We start from the raw sequence: 25,840 nt of genomic DNA on the forward strand, positions 1-25,840 counted from the left end.
ATTCAAAAGGCATGCGTTGATGGATAAATTATGGAATATTAGCATTTCCCCAGGTGTCGTCATACCCTTTAAGCAACCTTTTTGCATTATATAATGAGTTCAGTTATAGAGGTCATTTAGATTGTCTTCATATATTTTGTAAGGATAGAATTGACCCTACCATTATTCAATGAATTACATTCATTGTGTTCAGACTTACGCTGACACCATTTTTTCCCCTTCAAACGCACGTTTGATTGGCAGATGACTAAATTTTCAATCTACTAGAAATAAGTGAAATTATCTGCCAGTGCTTTAAGTAAATTTTACTCAGATTTCTTGAATTAAGATTATTTTCAGACAGCTATTTTTGAAAGCATTTTCCCCCTTGATTTTGTTGAAAAATGACCAACCTTTAGATGTATAGGCCCAGTAAGAACAAATGGCAATATTTACCTAAAGTAAATTGAATAATCTGACCCATTAATCTGTTAACTAGTCTTTAACACTCAAAACAAGATGGAGATAATTATTCGAATAGATTTCAGAAAAATCATTGTATTAAAACATTCTAAATTTGCAGTGTGAAAGTTGGTACGTCAATACAGATTTATTTTTGCATTGATAATTTAGCCCAGGGGTCAGCAACCCTGGTCCTCGAGTGCCACTATCCAGCTTGTTTTCCATGCCTCCCTCCTTTAACACACCTGGATCAAATAATCATGATCGTTATCAGGCTCCTGCAGAGCTTGCTGATGAGCTGATCATTTGATTCAGGTGTGTCAAAGGAGGGAGAGATGGAAAACAAGCTGGATAGTGGCACTCGAGGACCAGGGTTGCTGACCCCTGATTTAGCCTATCAATTAATGAGGTTCAAATTGGTGGTGAGAAATGTAGGCCTGACCCCCGTTCACCCAGTCTGTTGGATCTTATTACGGTAATGTCCGTCCCCAGCAAAAAGTGCACATGCAGGTTATGCTGTTATATCATCCCTACCAATATTGAGACCAAACCAACGCCCTTGTAATGGATCCATTTCAAGGAGTAGGGGGAAATTCTACTTGCCTTGTAAAGAGATTTACTAATTTCGGTGAGAAGGTGAATATTTTGTTGTTGTTGTTGTTGTTCGTGAGCTCCATTTCCACACAAACACACATTGCGGTACCAATTAGCTCAGCAAGGAGAGTAATTTTTCGAGTGTCCCAGAGCTCGCGAAACTTGGATAAAAAGAGCGCATTTATCAAGGTTTCGTCAGCCGTGATTGCGTATATCCGTCCGTTGAAACAGCCTGGTAGCAGATACAATATGCCGCTCTGCTATTGAACGCGTTGTTGACACATTAGCGCAGCGGCGCTCTGACACGCCGCTCGGCGCAAATTCATTCAAACTTGCCTTTCCATTAAAGACGGCAGTCCACCGCTCACTTTCGCCGAAAAGTCCGATCCAAAATACTGTAATGCCCCGGATGGGGGAAGAAGGAGAGGAGTCTGTATTGGCTTACCCACTTTATTGTGGCAACAATAATAAAGAAAATAAAAGCGGGCTTCCGTGACATGCGACCGCTATCTCGCTTCCCTCTACGTCATAGCTCTTCGTCCGAATGTCTCTTAAAGTGAATGTGACACAAAAAAGCATGTTTATTTTATAATACACGCGGTATTTTATGCCCTTGAATGATATGGGCCGCTTGGATGTGTGTGGAAGCGATCGCTATTTTTATTTAGTTTTTTGAATCCCGCGCCATGAAAATGAGTGACTTCCGGCTTTGGTCTTGCATTGAGGAGGAGGGCGCTGTGACGTGTACGGTAGAAGACGTCCTCTTCACGCTACAGTGTACTATTGTGTATGAGGACGAAGGATTCAGCTGATTTTGCGGATTAATACGTTTATTTTTCGCATCACTCCAGCCAAACGGCTGCAGAAAAATCATTCTGTATGAGAGAGAGGCGTATGCGCCTTTTTGGAGTTTCAAAAGGTTCCCATTCACCGTGCATATTTACTGTGGGACCATTGGACTTATGAGGAAGTAAGTAAACATCTTTTTTTGTATTATGTCAAATACGAATACAGCGATTACAAAGTAAACACAACAAACTTCCTTTAAATGAAGGACTACTTACGTTTGATCATTGATAGGCATGTAAAAAGCTCTCCCAATGCTCATTAGCAGCAGCACGTTAGCTGCACAACAACTCCAGCCACCCTTCTCCGGGGAACGAACTGTAAATTGCTCTCCGCCGGGCGGTTTGCCGATCCGCGAAGACAATCGACAACCGGGTCGTCATGTCAAATAATCCAGGATAGTTATGTGTGATTTTCCGCTTCGAAGACTTTGAAACATCACTCGGTTCGGGTTAGCATGTCGGCTAGCTGTCACGCCTTCTGGTTTGTTTACATTCTCCGAAGGTGGGAAGGGAAATGACATATGTCCGATTTAGGTTTCATAAAATATCGTTCAGGAGGTGCGACAGTAAAGGTGAGGTCGACAGTTTTGACCATTATGGAGTAATTTTGCCATGTCGTCCTGAATAAATGCATTTTTGTTATTTCATATTCCATTCAGCACTAGACTGTTATTTGTCATGACCATGCCATTTATTTAGCAATTGGGGAAAACACTTGGATAAAAAGAATATCCTGTAAAAATATTGAAGTAAAGAGACAGAAACAATGACATTTTGCCGCTCTCTTCGTCGCGTTTTCCTCGTTGTGAATAGTTCCCCCTCGACGGGCTGACTGGTCCTTCTCAAGCCATTTATGTAGCTATTGGGGAAAAATACTTGGATAAAAAGAATATTCTGTAAAAATATTGGAGTAGAGAGACTGAAACAATGACATTTTGCGGCTTTCTTCGTCGCGTTTTCCTCGTTCTGAATAATTCCCCCTCAATGGGCTGAATAGTAAAACCGATGAGCCCAGTCTACCGCTGACGTCATCCACCTGTTGTGGACGCTAAAGCCCTATAATGGTAGGCGTGGCTAACCGGCCAATTAAAAGACTAATTTCTCGTCATCTGTGCTTTGCTAAATTGTTGTATATAGTCGAATCCTCTCAAAATATGATTCTAATTCACATAATAATGCCATTTAAGACTTTTTTTCTCATGTCGTATGCTCTTTAAGGGGGCCTCACAGAGTTACGGGCATTACAATGAGCGCCTTGAAAGGTGGAAAAGCGCTATATAAGTATAACACCATTTACCATTTACAATGCACAATGAATAGGTTGCCGCTGAACCCTTCACACTAGGCTGCCGCTAGTTTGAAACGGCCTTAAATTATTTATTTATTCATTTATTTCTAAAAATCTCTTTTGCACGACGTGGCAATTTTTATTTTGGTGTGGCGGTGCGCCACAATAATTAATGTGTTGGGGAAACCCTGCTTTTTGGTTTTGTGCATACCAGATATGAAGGAGTTTGAGTCTAAATGTTGACATTGACTGACATTTTTTCCCCCCGTGCAGGTTCTTTAGACCTTCCACCTGTGACCATGTTTGAACAGCAGGACCACTTTCTGCTTCTCAACTTCCAGCATCCGTGGCTGATATACCAACATGGCCTTCCTCGCCGCTTGGACTCCAGACGCAAGAGGAAGAGGAGACACGAGCAGCCGGACAACCATCTGCCAATCTTCAAATATGACGTCACCCTCGATGAGGTAGAGCTCTGAAGATGGTGGTTATCAAACTGTGTGGTGGTCTCTAAGACAAGTTGTAACATTAACGAGTCCAAAGTTTGTGGTTTTCAAGCAGTTTACGAAACTGTAATGCTAAACTTACAAAACTAAGAAAATTATACATCGTGTGCACTAAAATACAAAATACATTTAGTTTTCAAATGCCTGCTTGCTAAGGGTGAAAGTGGCAAGAATTTCTTGTTGAAAATCCCTGACGTGAATGTCGCCCTGGAGCCAGAATTTTTTTTGAAGAGTGAGGGGGTCAAATCTCCTAAAACCACAGAAATGCAGACAAAATTGCTTTTGGCAGTTACACCTACCGTAGTTTTTGCACTATAATGTGCACCTGACTATAAATCGCCACCCACCAAATGGCATTTGTTGATAGATAAGCCGCACTGGACTATAAGCTGCAGCTATCCTCAGTGTATTATGGGATATTTACACCAAAAGAAATTAACTGGTAACACTTTATTTGACAGCGGCATCATATGACTGTCATAAGACCAAATGAACCACCATGAAACCTTAATTCAATTGGCTGCAAAGCTTCATTGCTTCAAGAAGCTTCATTTGGCCATGACTACCCCCCTGGGTGAGACATTCAACCTCTTCTGCCACCTGCTGTCAACATTGTCAGTGTTTCCCATAGGATTTTTTGAAACTGTGGTGGTGGGCTGCATCGGAATCGGACAGCCTAGCCATGTCGTGCCACGGCGAATTTTACGTAACGCTACGTTACCCTATGTAGCAATGCGACTTTTTTTCTTGTTGCAATAGTACGACTTGCATCTCGTAGTGACTCAGGGTTGGCAACCCAAACTGTTGAAAGAGCCATATTTGACCCCCCACCAAAAAAAAAAAAAACAAACAAACTGATACAGTATGTCTGGAGCAGTAAAAAATTAAAAGCTTTGTACAAGCCTTATAATTATCGATACTAGCTATATTAGCCTACTATAGAAAAGACTAAGTTGGCTAGAAATACATAATAAGCCTTCATGATTAAATGTTTATTTTCCCTGCAGTGGATCCTATAGCGCACCACGTGACTACTCTGTTGTACGATGCCACCACAAGTTTAACTTCATTACAATATTAATGAATTGAAAGAATGTTTGTGTCATGTTTGTCCTCCTAGAAATCCTATTAAGACAAAAAATATGTTTCCCTCCTCCATCTTTTTCCATTAGAAAAAAAAAAAAAAAAAAGCTCCGAAGAAAGAGCCGCATGCGGCCCGAGAGCCGCGGGTTTCAGACCACCGTCGTAGTCCTTTTTATTTGACCCTCATAAGTACTACATTACCACAACAATAACAGTCCTTCTGTCAACTGACCCATTTACAGGACTGGGGGAATTCTAATAGCCGTGTAAAGAGTTTTACTTGATTCGGTGAGAAGGTGAATAGTTTTTTCCCCGTTGTTCGTGAACTAAATTTCCACACAAACGCATATCGAGGTACCATTAACTGAGCAAGGAGAGGTATGAGAGTCATTTTTCGAGTGTCCCAGAGCTCGCGAAATTGGGGGGGCGCATTTATCAAAGTTTCGTCAGCCGTAATTGTCTGAAGTTGGCTCGCCGGTGTTGTGCCGAAAAATAGCCACTCCACGCGAAATGTCCCCTCTGACGGGAGCGCCCACACGTCACTCGTACAAACAGCCTTTTCTTACCAATCGGTGGACACGGAAACGACGTTCTTGTACCGTGAATATGTATCATTTTACTCTGCTTGAACTAATAAATATTTTACTGTGACCAACGCTCTGAATATAGAGCAAGGCTTTATTTTGGGCCCCGCCTCTCCGCGCAAGTTCAATCAAAGTTTGCTTTCCGTCCAAGACGGCCGTCCACCGCTCACTTTCGCCGAAAAGTCCGATCCAAACTATTGTAATGCCCCGGATATGGGGAAGAAGGAGAGAAGTCTGTATTTGCTTACCCAATTGATTGTGGTAACAATAATAAAGACAAACAATAACAAAATAACAGCGGGCGGCTACGACATGCGACCGCTGTCTCTCGCTATCTCGCTCGTTCTCCCATTCTTCCTACTCGTTCCCCTTGCGTCTCTTAAGGGGGGGGGGCTGCATAGTTACGAACATTACGCTACAATACACAATGAATAGGTGTCCGCTGAACTCCTCCCACTCGGCTGCCGCTAGTTTGAAGCGGCCTTAAGTAAATAACTAAATAAAATACTACTCTAAAATGCTACTCTACTACCCGCGCGAGCGAGAAGTAGAGTGGAGTGGGCTACAGCTGTGTAATCGGCTGACTGACGCATCTGATTATCTTTTTTTTTTTTTCGGCGGGGGGAGGGGGGGGGCAAACGAGACTGTGGCGGGCCGCCACACTCTCATTTCATTTCATTGGTGGGAAACACTGATTGTTGTCGTCCAACATGCGACCTAGTATGCATTGCAGCGGTACAGATGTAAATAACAATCAAAATTCATGTTCTGTGCTAATTATTTCTTCAGCTATTGTTCCAGTTGTTTCATTAATTGCTAGTTATGGTATATGGTAACACTTTTTTGACAATGGCGCCATAAAACTGTCATTAGACAACTATAGCTATGACATGACACTGTCATGAGCATTAATGAATGCTTATAACAGATGTCATTTAGTGTTATCCGGCAAATTATCTCACTTATGAACAGATGTAAAAGATCCAAACTGGACATAAATTTCGTTCGTAACATAATTTCCCGGACGACACTTAATGACATCCGTCATAAGCATTCAGTAATGCCCATGACGGTGTCATGTCATAAATATTACAGTCTCATTAAGCCAATGTCAAATAAAGTATGACCAAATACCATAACAAGCAATTATTGAAACAACTGGAACAGTAACTGAACAAATAATTAGCATAGAATATAGATTGTTATTTACATCTTTAGCGCTGCAATGCATGCGAGGAGGCATGTGTTGCCTATTAACCCAAATAAATCAACAAATAAGCCCCACTGGACTATAAGCTGCAGGATTCAAAATGAAGGAAAAAAGTGTCTTAGACTACGAAAATTACGGTAACCTATAAAGCATACCAAGAAAAACTGGTTTTACACATGATTTAAGCTAATGTGTTTCACATACTGTCACCAGACGTTCATGAGAAACTTATTTTAATTCAAAATTGTATTTTTTCAATCTCCTTCTTTTCCTTTTGGCTTTTCAGTGATTTGCAAGATAACAGTTAATAAAAACAGCAGTAACCCCAACCCCCAACTAACCCCCAACTTCTAAAAACAACTAATGAACTAAAAACAAGCTTCTGCTGTGAATTGGAATGAGTTTATCACTGGTAGACGTCCAATCCATTTTAACTGGGAGGGTGGCAGCGAATGAACATTTGTTCAGTCGCTGCCATCCTTCCCACTTCAAACGGATTGAACATCTATGGCCGGTAGTGGCAGCTAATGCCAGGCAATGAGGTAATTTTGGGTTATGTAAGGTAACCTGTTGATTTTCAGTTACTTCCTGTTGATTTTGGCGTATTTTATGGGTCACTTCCTGTTCATTTTGTGTTACAGAACAGGAAGTGACCTGGGGATCACCCAAATGAATAGGCAGTGACTCAAACTCAACAGGAAATGACCTGGAAATGCCCTAAAATGAACAGCAAGTGACCTATAAATGCCCTGAAAATCTGACAGAATGACTGTGAATGCTCTGGTTTCTAAATGGATTAGGTGTCGAGCAAGGCAGCCTTAGTTACTGAATGTTACTGACACTATTATGGTGAAAGATTTTGGTAGCAATTTGTTGGTTCCTATTTTTTTTTAAAGACATTGAAACTAGAGCTGTCCCGACTAGTCGACATAGTCGACGTCATCGATGACGTAAATCCGTCGACGAGCACAACATCCCGTCGACGGTTAATAAAGGGTTAAAAAAAATTATGCGTGGAAAGTTCAGAATGTCGGACGCTCTGTATGCAAGCGGGGAAAGCGGCACAAAGCCAAAAAATGCGCACCAGAGTGTCCAAAACATTGACTTATTTCAAAGAAACAAAGGACGGTAGACTCTTCTGTCCTGTCTCTTCAATGCCGAGCTTGGCTGCACGTTGGCCGTGAATAAACACCTCAAGCGCCGTCAACCAGTTTGTAAGGCCATCGAACTAACTAACATGTTTTATTGAAGTTTCTAAGCCTGTAGCGATATGCAATGAGTCCATTTATCGCACGGCAAAATAAAAATGAGGGCGGTAATTTTCACGGCTGCCTTTTATCGCTGCGCGCATGCGTGCTTGCATACATTGGTGCGTGTGTGCTGATGGCATATGAGACTCCAGTTCCTTTCTCTTATCAACACGCTGTAGAATTAAAGTTCAGACATACAAAATAAGAAAACACATCTATATTAAACACCGTAACGTTAGCACTGCTACACTGAGGTGAATGGGGGGAAAAAGGCAACCTACCGGTACTTTAGCCTGCTATAAAACATTGGCAGTCGTCTCGTGAAAGCAAACTTGCGGGTAAAAGGTGACACTTTACACATGAAAAATTGCTGGTTAACAGTACAGTGGTACCTCGAGATACGATCGCTTCAACACACGATCTTTTCGACATCCGACGTAAAATTTGACTCGCCATTTGTTTCTACATTCGACGAAAAGCTCGAAATACGACGACATGGCAGCACCGCAGACGAATGCACGACGGATTTTCTTGTGTGACAAATCGACACAGGTTTCAAAAAAAGGTTGGTACAGGTGGTGAAACAAGGAAAAAGTTGACGCTTACCTTCTAAATGAAAATGCAAATTATAGAAAAATATGAGCGTGGGCTGGGCATCCGTGAAATGGCTAAACAATAAATCTCCACAGTCCTCCGACGACCATCGTTCGGCAGTCTTTATGAATTAAGCTGACAATTCTTATTGTGGTAACATCTCCATATAAATTGCCAGATTCGCCACGTTTTTATCATTTATTTCACAACTTATTCAAGACAAAACACCTACTGTGTGCTGCAATTGATGGTGTTCTCAAGAAAACATTAAAAGTGAAAGTGAAACTCTCAAGCTCACCGCTCTCTGTCTCTGGCACGTCAGCCCCGCGGTGCGTTCAGGTAGCACATAAAACGTCCGCCACATTATAACCCGATTCATTACATTAATACAGGAATTATTTTTATTATATTATTCCGATTTTTATTTATAATTTATTTGTTTTGCTATGTGTAATTGCAATTTGTAATAGTACCAGCAGTATTTATTAGGGATTTAATGTAGGTTTTTGAGCTGTGGAACGAATTAATGGAATTATAATGTATTCCTATTGGAAAATCCTGCTCGACATACGACCATTTCGACTTACAAACAAGGTCCTGGAACGGATTAACTTCGTATGTAGAGGTACCACTGTATTTGCAAACGAAAAAAATGACTGAAAAAATCTACTACTGACATTACATGCAATGACAAAAAGTGCTTTTTTTGCGGAGTGTAAAGCTGAAGTTAGCGGTTTAGCCAACGTACTTCCTAGGAACATTTCAAAGTAAAAGCATATCATGTTTGTCATATAAATAGCGATTTCTGGAGTTAATCCCACATACTGTACTTCCGAATTCAGATTCTACACTAAGAATACTTTAAAATGACACCCTTTATGAAAAATCTGATTGGCAATGAATAATTATTATAAAACTATTATATATAGTACTATACTATAATATTAATGCTAGGTGTTTTTTCAAGAATTGTTTTTAATCATGTTGGAAAGGCGAAGTCAGTGTTCTGAATCTGTTTACATTCCAATCTTTTGCACAAGTTAATTCTATCACCATTTGAACTCATTGTTTATTTGTGATTTATTAGTCTTATTTTCGTGTTTATTTGTACTTTAATAAATAATTTAAGTGTTCCAATATGTTTTTGTGAATTCACAAGCGTCAACAAAAATTTCATTGCTAAATTAGTTAAAAAAAAAAAAAAAAAAATTAAATTATTAGATTAGTCGACTAATCGTAAAAATAGTCGGCTGACTAATCGGGAGAAAATTTGTCGTTTGGGACAGCCCTAATTGACACCTTTTTAAAATGATGTCTTGATTCTTGCAGAAGCATATCGATAACTTCTTGGGATACAAAGTATAACGATATATCACCATTTCGATATTTTGTCCCTAGTATGCACACTTTATGCTGCAAAAAAAACAATTTATGTCTTACATCCGCTGGCAAAAATATCACAAACTTAAGCTGCCAAAAACAAGTTTTATCACAATAGCTTTTCCTACAATTGTTACCGCTAAGCGCTACACTTCCTCCCAGTGGCAAAATTGTAGTTCTTTGACTAGAAATGACACTACACACTACACTAAGAATATTGAAAATTTCAACAATATAAATATCAGAACTATTTTTCTTTTATTTGTGGAGAGATCACAATGGGATTTGGTAGAAACAGTATATTCTATGGATGTACATACTAGTAGAGTATATGCCTCGATCCTTAAAGCCCAATTTTTATTTATTTATTTATTTTATCAGGGCTGATTAAATGCTGACTCCTGTAGGTTTGGCGTCATGGCCAAATGCATATGTGATTGGTTATTACAAATATTTTTACTCCTTATGTAAACCATGGTACTATTTGTTCATATGCAATAGATACATTTCAAAGGAAAAACATTTTTATTCAATACTGGGGGGGGGGGGGGGGGGGACTTCACATGGCAACCAGTAGTTAAAATTTTGTTTTTGCTTGATGTGCACCCCCAATTTCTTACATTGTTGAGAATTATCATTGACTTTGTATGTTAATAGTTATAGAGCAAGAGTCCCTAATGTTAATTGGAAAAATGTCTATCATCCCTGAAGGAGCAGCTTGTGCAGTTTTTTGTTGTTGTTTCTGTTCTTTTAATTATGTTTGCGAGAGGCAAAGTATTCAGTTCTGACAATATTCTGTTAAAACTAAAAGTAATCCAGTTTTTAAGATTGGTCGCCAGGAAAAAAAATAAGATGTATATATTATACATATTAGATCAATGAATATATAAATATACAGTGTCCATGAAGTCTCTATCATTTAAAAAATTGATTAAAAATGCAATTGATTAGATATTTTATTCAGATTTGTTCTATTGTATTCAGTGTTTATTAAAGTTTTTTATTACATTCCTCAGACGAGTTTTTTTAGTGATGAGGCAACCTGTAATGTTTCTGGGAAACTGAATAAACACAATGTAAGAATATGGGGATCAGAAAACCCCCACTTGACTAGAGAAATTGAGCGTAATAGCCCAAAGGTGAATATGTGGTGTGGGATCATGTGCAGTCGAATAATTGGTCCATTTTTCTTCATCGAGACATCAATTTCTCCAAATGTTTACCTTGACCTTTTAACTGAATATGTGGCACCACAACTGAATGAACTTCAAACAACCATCATTTTTCAGCAAGATGGTGCACCACCACATTGGGGGCTGCATGTTCATGAGTTCCTCAATCAAACATTTCCAGACCGATGGATTGGAAGGGATGGGCCAATGGCGTACCGCAAGCAACACGTCACTTCCGCTCATTAATATTCATGACATTAGCTACTGTTGCTAAGTAGGGACAAGCCACCGTTTGTCCCTAATAGGAAATGAACGGAAATCGTGTACGAAGGCGATGTTTACAGAGCTAAACCTACCAATTCTGTCCGAAAATGATGTACCTAGTGCCAAATTCACTGGCAAAGATGTGGAAGAACATAAAAATGTTCAGTTAAAGAGACAGCTTAAGTGTCGAAGGCTGAAAAAGACGAAAAAAACGAGCCGACCTAAGCATAACTTTAGCTTTTTTATCGACGCGACTGACGATGACATTCTCCTGTTTCAACAATCTATCCTTTACCATCAGCCCTGTCTTTCTAATATATCCTCTGGTTGTCCTACGTCTCTTACCGTTCTTGGGGGTAATTTAGTTAGCTTTGTGTAGCGATCGCAAATGCTACTCAGTGACAGCCAACGAACACAACTCAATTTTTTCATTGATAACACATCTTAATTCTGTAATTTATTTACTCTTTCCTCTTACTAAAGTTGTTTTTTTATATATATAACAGAAACGGTAACAGTGGCAGTCAGATACCATTGTAATTCTTTTCAGGTCATTCATTGTCAGACATAAGCAGTACGGCACAACGTTACGCAAAAAAAAATAAGTTAAAAATATAAAAATGGCTTACCACTTTGTCCTCTGAAAGACCATGCCAACCCAACATAATGTTTACTGCATATGAAATGTGAATGGATTCACCGAGCTGGTGTTAAAGTCCGCGCAAGTTGATTCGGTCTTCACATTTTTTCCTCCCGAGTTCTTGGTTTCCGGAAACGTATGAAGAAAACATCCTTCATGTGTTGTAATGTCTAGAGTCGTTTCTACAAGTTCCAAAAAAGCAATGCGTGATCGGCATGTTCATTTTTGAAAGATTACCGGAGAAAAGTAGCACAAATTACGTGTCCATGCGAGGGCGGGTCTATAATGTCCCACTTTGGCTTTACTTCCGCTTTACGATGCGACGTCACGGTCTAAAAATAGCCTGCGTGCGGTACGCCATTCCTTGGCCGCCACGTTCACCAGATATCACTCCACTGGACTTCTTTCTATGGGGCTTTGTTAAAGATATCGTGTATCGAACAAAGATAAGGGACATTACTGACCTTAAAGCAGTAATGTGAAGTAAGGTTGGCCAACCATGTTTTTGAATAATATCAATGGCTAAACAATTATAAGCATATTTTCGGTATTTTCTTTAACGCAACCCTTCAAGATTCTTTGTTTAACCCATAGCAGGCCCTTGACAAAGAAAATGCTTTTCTTCGGCAATCTTCGGAAATCACACCGGGAAGTGCGAGGGAAGTCCGCCATAGAACAGTATTGTTTGTTGCATTGCTTCTTGGAAAGATGCCACGGCGGTGTGTGGCGATGTTTTGTTCTCACTCAAACGAAAAGTTGTATGAGTGGCGAAAGGATTGTAGGGCACGTAAATGGACATCTTTCGTTCGGACGAAGCGAATGAATTTCACGCCATCGAGTAGTGTTCTCTGCTTCAAACACTTCGAAGATGCCTGCTTCCTTAACCGGTCTGCTTATGATCAAGGATTTGCCAAAAAGTAAGTGTGATTTTTGGATAGATGACTGATGACTTTGTCAGAGCAGAGCTGCCAACTGTTGTTGAATGTACAGTAGAAGCTAGCGACGTTAGCCGAAAGCCAACTCGTGGCAATAGTCGTGGCATAGTTGTTGTGTTCGCTAGTGTTACGTCTCAAGGACGGCTCGCGAAGGGCGTAACATAAAACGAGCCACACAGTTTAACAAGTGGTACAAATTTATTTACACAACAATCAAACTCGCAATGAATATGTACAAAATGTGGATGAAGCGCAGCTTCAGGGTAACCCCAGGCCAAAACAACAAACAAAAGCAATCTACACTTGAACCCCACCCGCTAACTAAACCCTGATCATGAAAAAGAACAAAGAAAAGACAGCCACTAACCTAGCTTCTTACGCTAAACAAAACAGGAGAAAACGGGTTGAACAGAAATGACGACTTACCCCTACTTGCTTCAGTGCTCTTATTTACAGTGGTGAACAAAAACAATCCAATAACGAATAAACACAAAAGACCTCACCGAAAAAGCGGGAGTGTATCGGACTAGCGATCAAATGCAAACGAGCGTGAATGGCGAGCAAACAGCTGGCGAGGAGGACCGCGGCAGAATGCTGTCAAATGCAACCTCCCAGAGCGTTGACAGCGGCAGGTTTGTTTGCGTGCTGGCATTGAGTCAATCTCGCAGCGAATCAGCGAGCGGCTCAAGTCACGCAGTGAATCATGGGAAATGTTGTCTCGGGACAACACTGAAGTGGTGCTTTGTAATCTGTTCGCTTGTGTGAAAAAACTACATTTCCTACAGTTCGATACCTTTGTCAACAAAAAGCTCATAACAAGACGCTATGCACGATCTGTTTAAGAGACACTGGGACTGGAAGTAGTAGTAGCTGGTAGTACGAGACGAGGCGGAGATGAGCGAGAAGCAAAACTTAGCGGTAGAATGTGGCGGCAGTCCGCTATTATTTGGTTTTCTTATTGTTGCCACAATAAAGTGGAGAAAGCCATCAACGACTCATCTCCTTCTTTCCCCCCAACGTTTTTATATTGTTATTTTATATGCACGAGAGCTGCCGGATCTGCCAAAATGAACATGCAGTCTGATTATTATTTTTTTATAAACAATGGCATCAGATAGACAAAAACATAAAATTATGTGCAAATGCCTGCATCCTCAAATCATGAAAATAATAACAGCCTATATCTTACCAATGTTGTAATCTCGATGGGTCTTGTCTCCATTCCATGTCAGGTAGTCTATGCACGTTGTTTGCATCCTGATTAGCGTCTGGCTAATACATGTTAGGTCCAACATAAAATTCCAACCTCCTCTTCTTCCTCCAACTCTTCAAAAACTTGGATCTCCTCCCTTGCGCTCGATCTATCGCTTACATCGCTGTTTGAATCATTGTTTGAAGGGCTTTGTATGGCGGCCATATGGAGCGCTGCCATCGCTGTTTTCGGTGTGACGTATCACTTCCGGGTTCGTCCCCTTTCAGGCTCGAACTTCGGAAACGCGATTATTTTGTCAAATATACAACATATAAATTATTTTTTCATGCTTTATTTGTTGGACAATGTTTAATTACTTTAATTTTGACCCTATTTGGCATGTTATGAAATTACTTCACATTTCTGCTTTAAGCTAAGGATTACTGAAGCCATTGCCACAATTGATGGGGCTGTGCTACAGCGAACATGGCAAGAAATTGAGTACCGTGTTGATGTGCTTCGTGTAACTAATGGTGCCCATGTAGAAGTGTATTAAAAGAGGTTTAAAAAAAAAAAAAAAAAAAAAACTTCAATAAACGCTGAATACAATAGAACAAATCTGAATATAATATCAAATCAATTGCATTTGTAATACATTTTTGAAATGGTAAGGAGACTTTATGGACACCCTGTATATCGTGAGGAATTTTTTGGCTGGATCTTCCAGCCCTAATACTGTACATCAATATGATGATGAAAACTTGCTTCGTGGAACTAATGGTGCCCATGTAGAAGTGTATTAAAAGAGGTTAAAAAAAAAACTTCAATAAACTCTGAATACAATAGAACAAATCTGAATAAAATATCTAATCAATTGCATTTTTAATAAATTTTTGAATTGGTAAAGAGACTTTATGGACACCTTGTATATATCGTGATGAATTTTTTGGCTGGATCTTCCAGCCCTAATACTGTACCTCAATATGATGACCAAAACACTCATTAAAAAAAAAAAAAGAGCATGACCATTTTTGTGCTCGTGTTGCTTTGGCGCTATCTGGTGGCGTCGTTGCAGAGAGACTTTTTAAAATTTTCATATACTTCAAGTAGACTTAGAAATTTTGGACAACTTGTAGATTTATAACGTATTGGTTGCCATTGATGCCGACTGGTGTCTAATCTGCTTTGACGAGAGGTTCAGCCTCACCCTGTCTATCAGCATCATGGCAGCCAATGCGTTGATCATTTGTGTATCTGGCACACTAAAGTGTTCACGTCTCATTCCCTCCAATGCAGAAGGAGTTTGCCAACCTCCACTGCATTGAGGAAGTGTGCCAAGACAAGCTGCCCGTGCCGGGCGGTCCGCAGCAACACTGCGCCACCATCAGGGGAGTACTGGAGAAGATCAGCGTTTACGGCACGCAAGACTACTGCGCTCTGCCTATGCAGGAAAACAGTTGAGTCGAGGGCATTCAATGTTAGCATTAGGGTTGTTCCGATCATGTTTTTTTGCTCCCGATCCGATCCCGATCGTTTTAGTTTGAGTATCTGCCGATCCCGATATTTCCCGATCCGATTGCTTTTTTTTGCTCCCGATTCAATTCCAATCATTCCCGATAATTTTTCCCGATCATATAAATTTTGGCAATGCATTAAGAAAAAAATGAATAAAACTCGGACGAATATATACATTCAACATACAGTACATAAGTACTGTATTTGTTTATTATGACAATAAATCCTCAGGATGGCATTTACATTATTAACATTCTATCTGTGAGAGGGATCCACGGATAGAAAGACTTGTGACTTTGTATATTGTGACTAAATATTGCCATCTAGTGTATTTGTTGAGCTTTCTGTAAATGATACTGTAGCCATGCCCAAATACATGATGGGAAGTGGAACCAAGACTGTGCGTAGTGCTACCAATTGATATATCTTCTCTGCGTTGGGAAATAACATAAGGTGTTAAGAAAAAGATCAATTGCTACCTTGCTTCCCCACATTGCATGATATTTCTAATCGTAGGGTGAGGGATTGTAAGGCTTTAGCCAATTAAAAAAAGGCTCCAAAGGCTGCCAAAATTCACTTTACTCATTTTACGCTGCCTTTTATCTCTCTCTATAGGTAAAACGGCGCCATTACAGATTGAGCGCGACACTGCGTGAGTGGGTCGTGCAGCGCATGCATTAATTGCGTTAAATATTGTAACGTGATACATTTTTTAAAAAATTAATTACCGCTAGGGATGGGAATCGAAATCCGATTCCAATTCGGAACCGGTTCCTAGTGTTTCGAGGCCTCGACATAACAATGAAAAAGCCTTAACGATCCCTTTAACGAGTCCTGAAGACGCATATTGCGTCGTGACTGTCTTGTTGTCCAAACGCATCAAACTAGCATGGCGCCAAGAACCACCCGCTCCAAAGTTTGGCTACACCTCACCAGGAAAGAGGGTGAAAATGAAAGGTTACGATTGTTTAGCACGAGCATTGCAGCCGTAAACATAACAATGACAGCACGTAGGTTCAAACGCTCGAAAGTGTGTCTTCACTTCACGAGGAAAAATTACAACAAAACGACTTGCAATCATTGCAAGGTGGAGATAACTGCATCGGGAGGGAATAGACTGCACTGTCCTCACCGAGACAGCTATACAGCTAGCTAAACTCCGAAATGACAATACAGAAGACGTTGGTATAATTTGCTGACTTTATTCAACCATCACTTGAAGAGTGAAACTAAAAATAGAAATGAAACAAATCAATTTCGTCCCCAATAACAAACAGGTTTACATCAACGTAAATCAGCGATGATTAGCTGCTAATTCAGTAATAACAAAACAGTTAGCATGCGTTCGCTAGCATTAGCACATCGTTCAAACCATTACACAACTGCATTTAAGTGTCCGATCGCGAGTGGAAACACAACAACAACAACACAAAAGATGATACATACAGGCATTGCCTCTGTAGATATTTTACAAGCATTAACAAAGAACGTAGCGTCGTAGCAGTGCTTCCCTCTCTCACTAACTGGCTCACTCGCTTAGATGCGCATTCCTTCTTCTTCGCGTGTAAGCTCGCTCTTCTTCACGTGAGCGCGTTCTTCTTCGCGTGAGGAAGCGTAAGCGCGCCCCCACTTGAGCGTGAAAGAGCCATAAAAACTAAAAGGCATGCATTTCAATATACTGGTAAATAATACACTTTAACAGAGGTCCCCAAACTACGGCCCGCCCCGACATTTGGTCCGGCCCCCTGAACAATACCAGAGAGCATTTTGAATTTTTTTTTTTTTTTTCTCAATAGTGTTATTTATTTTCTGGCCTTTTTCTGTGAGGAACTCAGAGAGGGTTATTTGGTTATTATCTATTTGATTAATAGTGTTATAATTATTAATTGTTATTATTTTTATTTTATTTACTTTTGTTCCATGAAATATCCAGAAAGGGTTATTTGATTGTGGCTTTCTGAAAAACAATATTTTTTTACATTTAGGCACTCCTACAATCGTCACACTTTTTCTGTTACAAATTGACCCCGGCCCCTCATCAGAGAAGGGAAAAGTTATGCGGCCCTCACTGGAAAATGTTTGGGGACCCCTGCAAGTTTAACACATATTGCTAACGGCAGACCAACGACCTATATACCAATATTTTTTATTTCTATTAGAAAAATGTTTCAGTAAAATGTTAAACATTCTTGTGCATTTGCCACTTATTGCCACAGTTAATGTTGAGGCTTTGGGCCTCTTTTGACCTTGTTGTGAGTTTGTAAGGTTGTGACTTCTGATTAAACAAACTCAATGCCAATCAAAACGTTTGTTCTTTTTTTTTTTTTTGAATCGATAAGAGAATCGATAAAGAATCGAATCGTTAAGCAATATCGATAATGGAATCGGAATCGTAAAAATCCAACCAATTCCCATCCCTAATTACCGCCGTTATCGGGATAAATTTGATAACCCTACCTTAAGCCTAAACTAAAGACTCTGGATGAGTGTAACATATTATGTCTGTAACGTTAAATACAATTAGAAAACGATTTAATTAAAAAAGATATATATATTAAAAAAAGGCATGGCCCATATTTTTTTGCTGATTCCGATACTTTGAAAAGACGTGATCGGACGATTGGAACATCTCTAGTTAGCATGTGATGTGATTAAAAAAATTGGGTTTATTTTTATGCAGAAAGTATAGTCATCCCTGTGGTGGTGTCACTGCTGCTCGTGGCTGCAATCTCCACCGTCCTCATTATGATCTGCTGGAAAAAGGCCAGACCCTCGTCCGAGCTGCCGGCCTCTCTGGTGCGTTCTTTTTGCCGGCACATGATCGGGTCCGTTTGATGTCTTTCTGATTTCTACATGTGCGCCTCGCAGCGCTTTGACGGAATCAAAGAGGAGACTAGTCCGGAGCCAGAGCCTATGAGGGCTTCCAGATCAACTACCCCGCTGCTGGTGACAGCGGAGTCCGAGTCTGAACCGTCCGGCGAGCCCGAACCGTCCGGCGAACCCGAACCGTCCAGTGAGAATGATGCGTATGACATAGAAGAGGAAGATCAACAGGCATATTTGGACGGAGAGCAAATAGAGGAAGATGAGGAAATTTCAAATGACCACGCCTACGAAAGACGCAACATTGTGGCGAGGCTGTCGCTTGACGAGGATGCAGAAGGCTACCGTTGACGGTTTGACTTTTCATAACTGTCTTTGGAAGATAAGCACCTTAGCGCAATATCTATTAGAAACATTAAAAGGTCAACAGTGCTTGAATCCCCTCAATAGAAACCCTTATGACAGCATTAGCTTGGAAAGGTGACACGAAGTGAAGATTTGCGCTCCACTGTATCGCTAAGCTCTCTTTAAGTTCTCAAACTCCTAAACCAAGTATTTCTAAAGACTACCTAATCAATTTTACACACATTTAAGCAGTTAAAATTGCAAATGAATAATGTAGGGCTGCAGCTATCGATGATTTTAGTAGTCAATTAATTGAAGAACAACATAGTTCGAATAATCGAGTAATCGGAAAAGGAACATAAAAAATTAAAATACCTGAGCTGAGCCTCAAACGGTATAAAAAAATAAATAAATGAGGATCTATGTACAACAAAAGAACAATTGGCTAACTTACATAGTAAAAGTCCGATAGCTTAAATACTATAAAATGCTAGCGTTTTTGTTTTTTACCATGCTCTTAACAAATGGTTCGAACACCTATGCCCACAAAAAAATGGCTAAATATACCTATAAACTAAATTAAAAAAAAACATTAGCGCAAACAAAAACTTAGCTTATGTTGGTCTTAACAGGGAGCAGCTGGATTCAGCCATGTGAAATGAGGCGGACTAGAGGGCAGTGTATTCAACCAAATCAATACAACTAAATGCAAACACTTTCAAAACAAACCATTACAACGCCACTTTAATTAAACGAATACTCGAAGCAGCAAAATTTAATTCGAATATTTTTTTTCTAATCGAATGCTCGAGTTAATCGATTAATCGTTGCAGCACTAGAATAATGTAAAATACAACAACAACAAAAAAACCTGGTTGTCAAACATTTATTTCATTGAATTATATTGCAAAACAAGCGAATTTTAACAAGCAGACTACAGGCTGAAGACTTTGCGTGCATGCCCTCTTCTGGCTTACTTGTAACCCAAAGGCGCTGTGCGCACATAGGATTTGTGTATAGTTGTGAGTTAGTAGGCCAGTTGAGGGCCTGCTGTCTAGCTCGTAACCTAGAGGCAAAGCAGGCACCAATAAGTCTGTAATTAATTTAAAAAAAAACATCCGGCTACAAGGTTTGATAGATGCTAAACAGCTGCAAATTTCGATTTGTTCATGAATGACGGAGGAGTAGGATTACATACATTGCCAATGGGTTTTCCCATTGGCACTGTATCAAATACTTGTTCTCCCCACTGTAGTTAGCGTCCACAAGAACAACAACCCGAGTGGCGACTTGACAGGTCGTCAGCCTGTAAGAGTTAAACACTAGAAGATAAAGTGTAGTAAAGATTCAAAAGGACATCTATTGCTGTTAGTCGCAATAATGACTTTTTTTTTTTTTTTTTTTTAAATTAGTTTGATGAATAAATGTAATTATGTATATATTTTTAATACTTTTTTTACTTTGTTTTGTAATTTGCTCTGAAATGAGCATTGCCCATGTAATTATGTATCGTTAACCTTTCCAATTGTGGAAGCAGCACTTTGTTCAGTACACCATTAACATGAACCAAGGGCGTAGGTTTGATCTCAATATTGGTAGGGCTGATATTAGAGGTGTGCAAAATTTCCGATTCTTAGATTATTCGCGATTCGGCCGTGGAAGATTTGAGAACGATTCACAAACATCCAAATTCCGATTATTGAAATATGCCAAGTAAAGCGGAAGTACAACACACAGCGCGCCGCGCGGTCAATGAGCAACGGAGCGAGAGTAGCTAAACATCATGCTTCTCATTACCCGGCCCCTCGGGAAATGCCAATGCTCAACTCACGACTCTAGCTCAACTCATGCCACGAGATAAAAAAACACAACAACATACCTGACTGCTGCTGAAAAGCTGCTACAGAAGTACGTCATCCACATAATGTTAAGGTAGACATCATTTATATAGGACTAGATGCACTACGGTAGCGGTAGCATTACCAGCACATCTACAAAAAGCTAGATGCGGATGTAGTAAACGGCCGCCATCTTAAAGCAGTACACTTCCCTGCAAGGCTGTTGTAGCGAACCTTCCAAGCAAACCTAATTAACTTTTTATCTAAAATACTCCTAAATCGGTAAAATATTGACTTGAATCTATCTTTAAAATAGTTTTAAAACTTTCACATGTCGAAAGTAGACAAAAGGGAAATTATGGATTAACGGGAGCAATTTTAACAACTTTAACGGTTGATTCACAACATTAAATTAATTGAATGTAGTTTAAAGCTGCTGATACAGAATGGGGACTGGAGTTTTTTTATTTACTGTTAATTTTGTATATTTGTTTACTGCTATATGTTAACTTGATACTGAAATAGTAGTTTGGTTTAGCCTGAGAGTATTTTTGAACAATTTTGGAACTAATATACAAAACATAAAAAAAAAAAAAATTAAAAAAAAAAAAAAAGGAGGGGGGTGCATCAATAATCGTTTTAGAATCGAATCGGAGCATATGAATCGTAATCGAATCGTTAGGTGCCCAAAGATTCCCAGCTCTAGTTGATATAATAGCACCACCTGCATGTATACTTTTTGCTAAAATAAGACCAAACACACTGTGTAAACGGCGGTCAGGGCTACATTTCTCACCAATAAGAACCTAATTAATTGATAGGCTAAATGATTAATGCAAAATAAATCTGTATTGATTTATACTAACTTTCACACTGCAAATTTACATGATAACATCTTAATCTGATAATTTTTCGTGAATCTAGTCGAATAATTTTCTTCATTGTGTTTTGAGTTTTAAAGGCTAGTTAACAGATTAATGTGTCAGATTCTTCCGATTACTTTTAGTAAATATTACCATTTGTTCTTAAGACCAAAAATCTTTCACCAAATCAAGAAAAAAATGCTTTCAAATAATGTTTTGAAAAATATTTATGCTTGAATTAAGAACATTTCTGACAGTTTTTTTTTTTTTTAAAGTAAATATAGAAGCTTTTTGCTTAAAAGAAGTCTTATTTTCAGCTAGGTATTTTTCTTATTTCAAGAAATCTGAGTAAAATTTACTTGAAGCACTGACAGATAATTTCAATTATTTTTAGTATATTTACACTGAAAACAAGGGAATTTTAAGTTTCTTCAGTTTTAAGGAGATCGGTTTTTGAAGTGCATATGTATAGGTTCAGGTGATACACGGTTTGATTCAAACCTTTGTTTTCAAAAACTACTAAAGAAACATTTTGAAAACTTCCAGAATGAATGTCTGGATTTTATTTGCAAAATTAGATTGCAATAGCTGTGTATTAAAATGCAAAGAAATACAAAATTGTGAATCATCTCTTCACTATCCAGGAATGTAAAAAAATTAACATCTGTCTTAATACGACTCAGAATTCTCTTTCTAAATAAATTAAATGTAACAAAAAAAAAAAAAAAAAAACGTTTTAGTTAGGGAATAACAAAAATAAATAAAAATGGAGCCTTCCTTTAGGAAAAACACTACTTTTGTCCACAAGCACAGCCAAACTCAACAAAAAATGAAAGCTCCTTTGGGCTGCTTCAAGACCACATAAGCAAATCATCAGCCAATCAAACGTGCGTCTAAGGGGAAAAAACATGGACTGGCTCATTCAGCAAATGATAAGGTGGTAAATGTAAGTCTGAAAATAATTCACTTAATAATGGTAGAGTCAATTCTATCGATACAACATATAGGAAGACAATCTAAATGACCTATATAACTGAACATATTATATAATGCAAATAAGGTTGCTTAAAAGTTGATGGGGACAATTTGAGCATCCTGAAAAGTTGCTAGTGTTTTGTCCCTACCGTCCCTATGCAAACCTACACCCTTGACATGAACACAACACCACCTGCAGCATCCCGCCAACTCCAATCAGTGTGTGTTTTGCGTCCTATTTGATTTTGTTGGCCAGTCAGGAACAAGTTTTTTAACACAACAGCACTGAAGTTGCTAAGGGGAATCTACTCTGCGCTTGCGTTTTCTTTGATTTAACTTTAACTTGACTTTCACTAAAACTTTTTGCTTAAATGGTCAAGGTTGATACTTGTTGCTGTTAAGAATGTCACTTGCACTTTGATAATGCCACCGAGGACTGACTTCACTTAAGCTAAAATTTTGTTTCAGATTGGGGGAACAAAGGGAGATGTCCAAAATTGGCATGAATCAATGGATTATTATTATTATTATTATTTTTAAATATTGTCAGTTTGTCAATGTTTAAATGATGAGGATTTTGGGTTCTGGGAATAGTTTTTACACTTCTGTGACAGGCTAAGTGAAGCGCTTTGTTTATTGTTACATACTTATGCTTTTTCAATTTTAATGTGCCAAAACTGAAGTTGTCGATGAATCTACAGCAGTATCTGTGCTTGCTACTGTTTTTTCCTGTCTTGTGTATGATTCATGGACTGAATAAAGACAATATTCAACCATTACGACTATAATAACGGCTGCCATTGACTCTGACAGATGTTGCCAGCCCCTCTCATTTGATGTTAACATCAATATCGTGAATTTAGACATCACAATTATGAAATCGCCAAGGACACGTGTGCTTGACTGACCCAAGATCTGTTGCGCTAAAGAATAAATCTGCTAATTTCTGCGCCGATATACAACCCCTGGCAAAAAGTATGGAATCACTATTCTCGGACAAGCACTCCGACATTTCATCATGTAGAACAAACTCAGATAAAAAGCTCGAAAAAATAATGAATTACGGTAGTTCAAAAGTGCAAATCTTTAGAATTCAGAAACGAATAAGAAATGAATCAAAACATTGTGGTGGTCAGTAAATGTTACTTTTACAGAGAAAGTGCAGGGAAATATATATGGAATCATGACAAACAAAGAAATAACAATCAAAACACATCTCTAGTACGTATTTAGTAGCAACACCTCTGGCTTTTATGACAGCTTGCAGTCTCTGAGGCATGGACTTGATAAGTATTCTTCATCAATTTGGTGCCAACTCTCTTCGATTGCAGTTGCCAGATCATCCTTGCAGGTCGGAGCCTTGCTGTGGACCATTTTTTTTCAATTTCCACCACAGGTTCTAAATAGGGTTGAGATCTGGGCAATATTTGCAGGCCATGACATTGACTGGATGAGTCTTTCTCCAAGGAATGCTTTAACAGTGGCATTACACATTGTCATCTTGGAAAATGACAAAGATTTTTAATTGAAGGGATAAGAAAGCTGTCAAAAATTTTAATGTAAACTTGTGCATTTTGAAGATTTAACCACATACATCTCCTCAGTGCCTTTGCCTGACATGCAGCCCCGTATCATCAAGGACTGAGGGAATTTTGATCTTTTTTTCAGGCAGTCATCTTTGTAAATCTCATAGGAACACCACCAAACCAAAGTTCCAGCATCATCACCTTGTCTAATGCAGATTGTTGACTCACTTTTTAAACTTTTAAACAAATTACTTCACAATGAAAAAAATGGTGTCTGTAAAAGTCACGGATATCTACCTCATAACTATCGCTTAATAACAGTGCCCTCCATAATTATTGGCACCCCTGGTTAAGATGTGCTTTTTAGCTATAATCATTTTAAATTCAAATAATATGGGACCTTCATGGAAAAAAAGAAAAATCCAACCTTCAATACAAGTGCATTCATTCAGTGGGGAAAAAAACCCCATATAAATAATTATTTGACATCAAATTATGTGTGTCACAATTATTAGCACCCCTGGTGTTAATACTTTGTACAACCCCCTTTTGCCAACAAAACAAGGCCTGGGGACTGAGGTGGCCATGGGAGGAGCTTGATTTTGTGTCTGGTGAACCATTTCTGTGTAGATTTGGCCCTATGTTTAGGGTCATTGTCTTGCTGAAAGACCCAGTGACGACCCATCTTCAGCTTTCGGGCAGAGGCAAACAGATTTTGATTAAAATGTCCTGGTATTTCAAAGGGTTCATGATGCCATGCACCCTAACAAGGTTCTCAGGGCCTTTGGAAGCGAAACAGCTCCACAGCATCACTGACCCACCCCCATACTTCATAGTGGGTATGAGGTGCTTTTCAGCATGCGCATCTTTCGTGGCACGCCAGACCCACTTAGAGTGTTTGTTGCCAAAAAGCTCAATCTTGGTCTCATCTGACCAAAGCACACGGTCCCAGTTGAAGCCTGGGACCGTGTGCTTTGGTCAGATGCTTGGCCTGGGTCTGGCGTGCCACGAAATATGCGCATGCTGAAAAGCACCTCATACCCACTATGAAGTATGGGGGTGGGTCAGTGATGCTGTGGGGCTGTTTCGCTTCCAAAGGCCCGGGGAACCTTGTTAGGGTGCATGGCATCATGAATGCTTTGAAATACCAGGACATTTTAAATCAAAATCTGTTGCCCGAAAGCTGAAGATGGGTCGTCGCTGGGTCTTTCAGCAAGACAACGACCCTAAACATATGGCCAAATCTACACAGAAATGGTTCACCAGGCACAAAATCAAGCTCCTCCCATGGCCATCTCAGTCCCCAGACCTTGTTTTGTTGGCAAAAGGTGGGTTGTACAAAGTATTAACACCAGGGATGCTAATAATTGTGACACACATTATTTGATGTCAAATAATTATTTCTTTATGTGGGATTTTTCCCCCACTGAATAAATGCACTTGTATTGAAGGTTGGATTTTTCTCTTTTTTTCCATTAAGGTCCCATATTATTTGAATTAAAAAAAAAAATTAGAAGCTAAAATCACATCTTAACCAGGGGTGCCAATAATTATGGAGGGCACTGTATATAATTTTTGTTACTGTTGCATTTTCTACGGTATGTTAGATGATAATCAAACAAAAGGGGGGAAAAAAATGTTTAAAAGGGTAAATATATGAAAAAGAAAATCTCGACCACCCCTTGATGTCTGCGATTTCTGCATGGCGACCCTTGCTATATTACCATGTTTCACACATAAAATCCTCCTAAAATCCAGCTGTGGCCATTCACAGCTGTGTCTTTACACTCGGTGATATATGCGACATGGAGTTTTTAGATCAAAACAAGGTAAGTACGCGATAATATCTCGTTAAAGTCATGGCGTCTGTAATTCTGCTCTCGCGCACTCTCACCTCCAGATAGGGTTTTGCTGTTTAAATTTTTTTAAAATGCCCTACAGTTCAAAATTTTTCTTCCCTCAGAAAATTGAGAT

At 39.2% G+C, this 25,840-nt stretch overlaps 1 protein-coding gene across 1 annotated transcript in view; it reads left to right on the plus strand.

Moving 5' to 3' along the window:
* Nucleotides 1–23,119, plus strand: part of LOC130923052 (uncharacterized) — a 35,567-nt gene extending 12,448 nt beyond the window's left edge. Inside the window, exons 4-7 of the mRNA XM_057848456.1 lie at nucleotides 3,445–3,638; nucleotides 15,278–15,437; nucleotides 18,177–18,292; nucleotides 18,365–23,119. Of these exons, the coding sequence (XP_057704439.1) occupies nucleotides 3,445–3,638; nucleotides 15,278–15,437; nucleotides 18,177–18,292; nucleotides 18,365–18,670 (776 nt within the window). The 3' untranslated portion in view covers nucleotides 18,671–23,119. The remainder of the gene's footprint in view (nucleotides 1–3,444; nucleotides 3,639–15,277; nucleotides 15,438–18,176; nucleotides 18,293–18,364) is intronic.
* Nucleotides 23,120–25,840: the final 2,721 nt, after the last annotated feature.

This window comes from Corythoichthys intestinalis, chromosome 10, assembly GCF_030265065.1.
Source record: "Corythoichthys intestinalis isolate RoL2023-P3 chromosome 10, ASM3026506v1, whole genome shotgun sequence".
Lineage (NCBI taxonomy): Eukaryota > Metazoa > Chordata > Actinopteri > Syngnathiformes > Syngnathidae > Corythoichthys > Corythoichthys intestinalis.